The sequence below is a fragment of the Vombatus ursinus genome, unplaced genomic scaffold (assembly GCF_900497805.2).
Source record: "Vombatus ursinus unplaced genomic scaffold, bare-nosed wombat genome assembly UNPS02014171.1, whole genome shotgun sequence".
NCBI lineage: Eukaryota > Metazoa > Chordata > Mammalia > Diprotodontia > Vombatidae > Vombatus > Vombatus ursinus.
This window is the reverse complement of record NW_020953949.1, coordinates 413646-423830: the sequence shown is the minus strand read 5'-3', so window position 1 is coordinate 423830 and position 10185 is coordinate 413646. Positions and strand designations below refer to the sequence as shown.

Below are 10185 nucleotides of genomic sequence, written 5' to 3'. Positions count from 1 at the left end.
ATATATATATATATATATATATATATATATATATATATATTTCTTGAATAATATTTTTAAATACATACAATGAAATACACAGAATTACAAAAGAAACTAATCATATTGAAATAGTCATGGAAATATTAAAGTGAACAATTTCATGGATCCCAGGTTAAGAACCCATGCAGTAGAGTGTGGTGCTTGTTAACCAGAGGCATAAATAAATAGATGTAGAGAAGAAGTAATGGGTCCTAGTCCCAGAATACTGGGATTCTATAATCCTGAAACAAGTATAAGCAAAATGTAGATCTCTAGGAAATACTGAAAGTGCAAAGGGTGGTAGCTCATCTTCCAAGGTTTTGGCTAACCCTTGGACCATTCCAGGAAAGTGTTTTTTTATGATCTATCTTCATCAGGCCTGATGGGAAAGGAAATGACAGAAACAGCAGTTTCCATTTTCTTATATAGGACAGAAAGAGATCGAATCCTGAAATAATAAAAATGGATAATTATCAAGGTTACTTTTTTCTGTTTGCTCTTCATTCTTTGATCCCAGTGTTTTTGCTCTCTGCTTGAATAAGACAAAAGATCAGATTCAGATAAATAGCATTAGGTCATCACAGATGATGATGGAGTAGGCTAATTATCTTCAAGGTCAGCACATACCTAATGAGATGAACATAGCATAGCTGCACTGCTTCAGTTGCTACTGCTTTGTTGCCATCTTCTTACACACTCATACATCCTTGGGCCCAACATGTGTAATAACCAGTTTTTTTTAAATAATGTTTTTGTTGTTTGTGTGATTTCCCCCATGGTCTCCTAGGTCTATCTACCACCTGTAGTATCAAATATCTCTGTGCAAGAGTAGGAAATACATTTCCTGGATCATTGGGAAGAAAGCACTTTGTAAATGTTCAATCATTGTGTAAATGGCTTATGATTGTTGTTCCTTTCAGTTGGTACATGCTTTTCCTATTGCTACTATATAAAGAGCTAGCATAACATTGTGAAATAACTAATGTTAGCTGCTACTATGAGTACAACTATGACAATTACAGCTATGACTATGACTATTATGATAACTACGATTATGATGATGACTACTATGATGATGACAACTATGATTGCTCCTCCTCCTCCTCCTCTTCCTTTCCTAAAAGATGCACCTTAAGTTGCATATCCAAAGTAAAGTCTTCTGCACCTTTCCTGGCCCCTACCTCCTTTGTCCTTCTGCACTTTATTAATTGTTCCATTCATCGTACACTTAGCATTTGCTAACTTTTATTATTAATTTATCCTTTTATATACATATCCTATCTCCCTAACTAGACTTCAGGCTCCTCAAGGGCACTTTGTATGCAAAGTATCCAATAACATTTTTTGAACATAGTAGATAATGAGTTAATGCTAATGGCGGATGGTGGTGAGGAGGTGAGCCCTCTGGCTCTGAAACTTTTCCCAATGAGCAAAATGCCTTGGGAGTGGAAAAAGAAAAATAAAGTTTTTTTCATTCTCTTTTTTCTCACCCTGGAACCAGAAAGTAGCATCCTTTTGAGAGGAAAAAAGTCTTTCTCTGTCTTTCTTCTATTATTTTATGATATTCTGAGGCTCTTGACCAGATATCATCATATCTAAGTGATTAGTGGCAGCCTGTGACCTGTCATTAGATGGGAGCCACTTATGGGCATAATGGATGAACTGCACTTGCCTTCCCCCAAAAGAACATGGAAAGAGGCAGCTCCTATAATGATAGCATCTTTGTTTTGGATACATGAGATGGTTCTGCCTTTCTCAGTCTCTTTCCTGACTGAAATTTCACTTCAAAGTATTGTAGTTGCACAGGGCACTACTGGGTCAATTTGCTTGGCCTCTACTTCTAAAGAAAAGATGAGGACTGTTATTTCCCACGTTATAATGTGAAGTTATGGGATGAGGGCTATAACCACATGGGGACATCTCATTTGAAGAACATGTGCCCAAGATAGAAGTCTTTTTTTCAGACTCATTTACATAAAACATTTATGTGCCTCAACTATTTCTGAGGTCCAATTAGTACAAAGTGACTTATTATATCTTTAAGGTAAGTTGTAAAGATAGTCTGTCTTCGACCTATGCCAGCATATGGATGTCCCAGATTCATAGCTTTAGAATCTTAATGGCAACTGCACTCAGGAATATCCATACCCCATTTTTGTGAACTTGAGTTTTTCAAGAATCCTAATCCTGCAATTAACATAGTATACTGGAAATGCTCTGGGGTGAATTAGATGACTTAATTTGTAGTACTCAATCCATCACTTAATAATTATATGACCTTTGGTTACATATGTTTGTATTCATTTCCTGTGTCTCATGGACTATCAAATCTTTAGCAGAAATATTTGATGTAAACGTGATTTTCTCAGATGAAACTTCCTTTTCTTAGGCAAGTTGCAATGATTTTGTTGGTGCAAAAGTTTTTCAATGATATCTAATTGAACCAATTTATTTTATCTTTTAAGATAAACTCCCTGATTATGTGGTTTTTTTGAAAGGTCATTTAACATTTCTCAGTTTCAATTGTTTCCCTGTAAAATGAAGGTAAAAAATTCATCCCTACTTTTCTAACATGCATGTTAGGAAGGTCTAATGAAATGATGGCTATAAATTAGTTTTTCAGCTGTAATGAGTTATTGAAAATATTAGGTATTATGATTACAATGATGACAGTATCATCATGAATAATCTCTTTTTCTTCCTTTTTTCCTCAACATGAATGATACTGGCCCAAGAACTGAGTCTGGTCATCTGCTCAGGCTAATTTCTTCTTGATGGTTTGGTTCATAGAAAGAACCAAAGTTTTTTTTATCAAAGCACAAGTATTTCTGAAATACCTTTTATGAGTACTAAGCATTCCAAGAGATGCCAGATGTGTATAAGACAGAATGCCTACACTCAAGGAACTTGGAACTATGCAAAGAGACTAGGCTAACAATTTTGTTCTTTTATTACACAATCGTTTAGAAAATGTCTGCTATATACCATGTCCAATGAAAGGGGCTGGGAATACAAAGAAAAAAAGACCCTCAGGAAAGACAGGACCTCTAGGGGCTGATGTTTGGCGAATGAAGGGTAAACATCTCTAGGTGTTGCTGAATCAACAAATAGCAGGCCTTCGTGGCAGCTCCATCAGGAAATAGATTAGGCCTCAAGAAATTTCTCCTCGTGACCTTTAACCTTAGGGCCTCAGGAACTTTCACCTCACAAACTTTCATCTAAAGAATAGCAGACTACTGACTGGGGAAAGATTGAAGGACATCACCCCCCCCCCCAGCTGTTTCTGGACATCAGGTCAAGGGGTGCTGACCAGGTGTGATTCCCAGGCTGTGGCTGTGGGTGAGGAGAAGCAAGCACATGCCTGGTGAGTGTGGTGTGGTACTGCAGGGAGCAAGAGCATTTTTGGGACAAAGTTGCTTAACTGTGACTTAGGGGAGGAGAGGAGTGTTTCAGGATAGAATTCAAAAAATAACAATAAGAAGGACCTGCAGTCTGGAACAACATTACCCACAACTCAGGATTAAAACTGGTTTACAATAATAATCTGATAACATAAAATAAAATAAAATAAAATAAAAATGAGTAAACAAAGGAAAAAAAATTGGACCTTAGATAGCTACTATGGTGTAAAAGAAGATCTAGGTTCATATTCAGAATTACATATAGTAAGGTTTTTTAAAAATCCATTCCTTGGGGGCAGCTAGTGGATAGAGCTCCTGCCTTGGAGGTAGGAGGACCTGAGTTCAAATTTGGCCTTAGACACTTATATTTACTAGCTGTGTGACCCTGAGCAAGTCATTTAACCCTGATTGCCTCACCAAAAAAGTAAAAAAAAAAGCCACTCTTATCCCAAAGAGTAACATCAAATGGCCACAAACACCAAGAAAATTCTTGGAAGAACTTAAAAAGAAATTCAAAATTCAAAAAGAGAGATTGAGGAAAAATTAGGGGGAAAAATGGCAATCCAAGAAAATAATGAAAAGAAAGTCAACCACTTGGAAAAAGAGGTCCAAAATCTTAAGGAAGAAAATAACTCCTTCAAAACTAGAATTGGGCAAGAGGAATAGAATGGTATTATAAGATACCAAGAAATAACAAAATAGGAAAAAAATAGAGGAGAATCTGAAACATCTTATTAGAAAAACAACTGACCTCAAGAACAAATTAAGGAGAGACAATATAAGAATTGTTAGACTATCTAAAAGTTATGATAAAAAAATCTTGATACAATATTACGAGAAATTATTAAGGAAAATTGCCTTGAATTTCTAGAGCAAAAGGGTAGAGTAGAAATAGAAGAAAACCTACCATTCATCACCTGAAAGAGGTCTCAGGAAGAAAATTTACAGGAATGTCAGAGCCAAGTTTCAAAACTCCTAGGTTAAAGAGAAACAGCAAGGAGCAACAAGAAGAAAACATTGTAATTATTGTAGAACTACAATCAGGATTGCATAAGACCTAGCAGCTTTTACACGAAAAGACCATAGGTCTTAGAACATTATATTTTGAAGAGGAAAAGACCTGGGGTGGTGATCAAGAATAACTTACTCAGCAAAGTTGAGTATAATCCTGATTGGAAAAAAAGTCATTTGATGAACTGAAACACTTTCAGGTATTTGTGGCAGAAAGACCAGAACTTAATGGAAACCTTAATACAAAATATCTGGAAGAAATATAAGGAAAACATTAAGGACTAATATGAGAGACTCATTAGGGTCAAACTATTTGCTTCTAATATACAAAAATGTTATCAGTATTCTTAAAAATGTCACCAGTATGAGGATAATTTAAAAAAAAGTTTGGGGCTGAGTTGTATATGATGAGGTGAATCTAAAAAACAAAACTGGATTGGAAAAGGCAAAAAGGAGCAATTGTCTAAAAATGGGGCATGAAAGGAAGAACTGATACAGAGGAAACTGGTGGGACTGAAAGGCTGATAATGTTGGAGCCTTATTCTCATTAGATTTAGGTTGAATAGGAACCAATTTGTACATCTGGAGGGGTATAGAAGTCTTCTGGGCTTGTAGAGAGGTGAGAGGATTGGGAAACAGGGTGGGGGAAGGACTTTTAGAAGGGTGTACAGATTAAGATTTAAGAAGATGGGGGAGAAGATAAGGGTGGGACTCTTAGAGGGGTGGGTAGAAGGAATCAGAAGGTAAAGGGATAAGATAAGGTAACTGAGAGGGTAAAAAGAGAGGCTGAGAAGGACAATAGTGAGTAAAAAAAAGATGGAGGGAAATTCATAAATAGTTGTTATAACTTGAATGTGAATGGGCTGAGCTCACCCATAAAAAGGAAACAGCAGAACGATTAAAAATCAGAGTCTGACAATACATTGTTTACAAGAAACACATTTAAGGATGAGAGATACACACAGAACTAAAATGAAGGATTAGAGTAGAATTTATTATGCTTTAGCTGATGCAAAAAAGGCAGGGGTAGCAATTATGATCTCAGACAAAGTTATGGCTAAAATAGATTTAATTAAAAGATAAACAGGGTAATTATATTGTGATAAAAGGTATCATAGAATACAAAACAATATTAATACTGAACCTATGGGCACCAAATACTATAGCTTCTACATTTTTAAAAGAAAAGTTAAATGAATTACAGTTGGAGATAGTAATGTTATAGTAGTGGCAGACTAAAGATGATTAGGGAAAAAGGATAAGAACCTATATCTTCTAAAATATTTATAGCAAAAAAGAACTGGAAATTGTGAGGATGTCTGTCAATTGGGCAATAGCCAGTTGTGGTATATGATCATGATGGAATACTACTGTGCTCTAAGAAATGACGAGTTTAATAAACATAGAAAAACATGGATAGATTTGCAAGAAATAATGAAAAGTGAAATGAGCAGAACCAAGAGAATGTTGTATAAAGTAACAGCAATATTGTTTTAAGAACAGCTTTGAATGAATAAGCCATTTTGACTATTATAAATACCCAAATTAACTATAAAGGGCCTATGAAGGAAGATGCTATCTACATCCAGAGTAAGAACTGATAAACATATATGTGTGTGTATGTATATATATTTGTATAAACATACATACACACACATATATATGTGTGTATATATTTATATATACACATACATATTTGTGTCTAATGGTACCCATCTCTGGGGGGGAGAAGAAAAAAAAAGAAAAAAAAGGAATTTACATGATAATGTTATTGTACATTTAAAAGGAATAAATAGCAAGTTGGACATAATAGATTTGCAGTTTCATGCCCAATCATCTTTTTAAAAAATTATACTATGTTGTTTTAGCCCATAAATTAAAAAGAAAAGGAAAAAAGAAACATAACCTGACCTCAAGGTGCTTGCATTTGATTGGAGAAGGGAATAATACTTAGAATTGTATCAATTTAGAATTTGAAGTATTTATATAGCACTTTAAGGTTTGCAAAGCATTTTATACGTTATCTCATTTGATCCTCACAACAACCCTGTGAGGTAGGTGCTGTTATTAATCTCTATTTCACAGGTGAGGAAAATGACACTGAGATAAATTCAGTGACTTGCCCAGGGACACACTGTTAGTGTGGGATTTGAATGTGGAATTTGAACTCAGGTCTTCCTGAGTCCAATTCCAACACTATCCACTCTAGTTGTATCAAAATAGATAATATAAACAAACTAATTTCTGGGTATATCTTGCTAGTAATTTTGGGTGAGGAAGAATCAGGATAGACTTCTTCCTATATGAGGAAAAAATTGAGCTGACCTTATTACAAAGCCAGGGATTCTTCAAGGTGGTGGTAAGGAAGGAGTGAATTCTAGGCATGGGAGACAGTTAATGCAAAGTCATAGAGATGGAGAAGCCATATTGTGTAAGGAGAAGATAAAGTAGGCCCATTTGCATTGACTGTAAAATGCACAGAGAGTAGTATGCAATAAGCCTGGAAATGCTGGTTGAAGCTAGAGAATAAGGCCTTTAAAAGTCAAATGGAGAGGTTTGCTTTTTATCCTCAAAGCAAAAAGGAGCCACTGCAGCTTTTTGAGCGGTGAAGTTACATGATCAGGGTTGTGCTTTAGAAATATCAACCAAGCAGTAGTGTGGAGGATGGATTGGAAAGGGTCTATGACAACAGTTTGAGCAGGTACAAGAGTGTAAATGATGAAGAAAGAGAGAAAGAGAGAGAGAGATTGAGAGACAGAGAGCAGAGACAGAGAGAGATAAAGATGGAGAGACAAAAAGAAAGAGACAGAGAGAGAGATTTAGAGAGAGGCAGAGACACATAGAGAGTACAGTAGGAAGAGCTCTGAAAATATAGTCTGAAGACCTCAGTTCAAATTCTGACTCTACTAATTTTTATTCTTGTATCCTTGGCAAAGTCACAACTTCTCTGGACTGAGTTCCTCTTCTTTATGTAATATTTATTGGTGGTGGCCGTCTGCTGAGCTGGTGAGCAGGGGGGCAGGACTATCAGTCACTCTGACTCTACCCCTCCTATTCTTGGGACAAGCTACTCTTCCCCTTGCGATAGGCCCTACTCATCTTGAGATAAGTCTTTCTAGCCACTCCCTCAGCCTCTTTCTTTTGTAGGAATGTTTTTCCTTAAAAATTAATCTGCAGGGGCGGCTAAGTGGCGTAGTGGATAGAGCACCAGCCCTGAAGTCAGGAGGACCTGAGTTTAAATCTGGCCTCGGACCCAACACTTGACTCTTACTGGCTGTGTGACCCTGGGCAAGTCACTTAACCCTAATTGCCTAAAAACAAAAACAAAACAAAAAAAAACCCAACAGCCAAAAAAATAATCTGCAGTAACGACAAATGCCTATGTTGATTCCAGTCCAAACAGTTATCAGCCCTGCCACTTAGCTAAATTGTTTGACCAAAGAGAAGTTTGTGTTTTCTCTTCTTCCTGGGAAGTTGTACAAATGAATCAATAATACTATCCAATAACCCCAGACCCCTAGCCAGAAATCTCACTCTGGCAAATACAGAAGTTTTAACTCTATCTCCTCTCCTGAGCCATCCTCAAAGTGAAGTACCTTCTCACTTTGCTGCATTCAAGCAATAGCACACAGTTTAGCAATTTGTTGATCAACATCATTTTTTTCCAACTTAATGAAACAAGTAAACTTTTAAACAGAAAAGGCTAACCAATTTTTAAAGACTTCCATTTCTTCTTCCCACAAGTCCAAAGGTGGAAGAGACCAGCTTGTAAAGTCCAAGTGCAAATCAGCATCTCTGCCAAGCCCAAGACTGACCAGGCCCAGGACAAAACTCCAGGGATGAGAGTTAGGGGTAGGGGTCAGAGTGGAGTGGAGTCGGAGGACTGGGAAATTTCCTTCCAAAATAGTAGGCATACATCTTTAGCTTCCATCTCTTTGGTGGTGTCTATAAGAGACAGATATGAATATGTTGCATGTAGGCTCTAGTGAGACCCACTTGACTGAACTGGATCATCAGAAGCATCTGAAGACTCATTAGGATCATCGTTCTAATGTTGGAAGGGAACTTAGAAGTCATCTATTCTAACTGCCTCTTTTTATAAACGATAAAATTGAGGCCAGAAGAGATTAAGTGACTTATCCAAGATTTTGGGGGTAGGAAGTGGTAGGATCAGAATTTGAGGTCAGGCCCTGATATTTCAAGTTTAATACTCTTTCTACTGTATCATGATGTCTTCTAATTTTTGTGGAGAACCTATGTGGGAAAAAAAAGCTGGCTATAGTGCAACTAGATTGTACAGGGATATAATTCTTTCATGTTCCTATAAGTTTACTGTCCTACCTTCTCACCTCTGGAAACAAACCTATGAAGGAAGGCTATATTTCCTTAATGTCCACCCATTTCCATGACTATGCTTTGCTAGAGTTGGTTGTGATGAGGGGTACCAGTAGATAGATGGCAAGGCTGTAGACAATAAAACCCATATGCCAAACATTGATTTTAAAATGTTGATTCTGAATGTTGATGGTTTATTTCATTTTGTCTCATTGGCTGATACACTCCAACTTCTCATGTAGTCTGTGAGAAGATACTTTTGCTTAACTTTTTCACAGCAGCTTTTACATCCTTATTCCTCAGACTGTAAATGATGGGATTCAGCATGGGAATGACCACAGCATAGAAGAGAGCAATCAGCTCATCTGTTGCATGGGAGTCTTTGGACTTGGGCTTCATGTACATGAAGAGGATGGTCCCATAAAACATAGTCACCACAGTGAGGTGTGCTGAACAGGTGGAAAAGGCTTTTTTCCTTCCCTCTGCAGAATTGATCTTCAGAATTGTAAAGAGGATGAAGGCGTAAGAGATGATTATTAACAACACCGGAATAACTAATAAGATGACATTTGATATTATCATAATGATTACATTGAGGGAGATATCTGTACATGCTAGTTTCAACACAGCCAGGATCTCACATGTGAGATAATCAATGACATTGTTCCCACAAAAGGGCAACCCCATAGCAAGGACTGTTTGCACCAGTGAATTTAGCATACCTGTCACCCAGGAACTGGCTGCCATCCATCCACAAAGCTCCTTGTTCATGATGACAGGGTATCTCAAGGGCCTACAAATGGCCACATAGCGGTCATATGACATCACAGTGAGGAGCACACACTCTGTAGATCCCAAGGCAAGAGAAAAGAACATTTGTGTTCCACATCCCACAAAGGAAATCGATTTTTCATCTGAAAGGAAGTTCACGAGTATCAATGGAACAGAAGAAGATGTGTAACAGATGTCCAGGAAGGAGAGGTTACTGAGGAAAAAGTACATGGGGGTATGGAGGTGAGAGTCCAGGATGATGATTGTAATGAGGAAACTGTTGCCCAGCAGGATTATAATGTACGTGATAAGGGATATGAGAAAGAAAACAAAGTGAAAGATGGGGTAAGCAGCGAGACCATGAAGAAAAAGCACATTCATCAATGTTTGGTTCTGATTTTCCATTTACTCTGTCTTCTACCTGCAATATTTTAAATTAGGACACAAAATAAAAAGTTTATCTAATTGAAATGAGTGACAATGCAATTTATCTTTTTCCAAATAAAATTTCTAGAATAGGATCATATTTTTCAAATTCATGCCCCCTAGACAAAATTTTCCCTTAGATTTCTCTCTCCCATAAACTATGCTCAGAAACCCACTTCCAGGAAACCTGTTTTGTTAGCACTCCTCCTCCATAAAGAAA

General features: G+C 37.0%; 1 protein-coding gene across 1 annotated transcript; it reads right to left on the bottom strand.

Moving 5' to 3' along the window:
• Nucleotides 1-9002: 9002 nt before the first annotated feature.
• On the bottom strand, nt 9003-9944 carry LOC114041318 (olfactory receptor 13D1-like). The gene has a single exon (XM_027859704.1). The coding sequence runs from the start codon at nt 9942-9944 to the stop codon at nt 9003-9005; it is 942 nt and encodes a 313-aa protein (XP_027715505.1).
• Nucleotides 9945-10185: the final 241 nt, after the last annotated feature.

Bases quoted from the DNA above. Each gene is read 5' to 3' on its own strand.
- LOC114041318 (XM_027859704.1), bottom strand. From the start codon at position 9,944: ATGGAAAATCAGAACCAAACATTGATGAATGTGCTTTTTCTTCATGGT.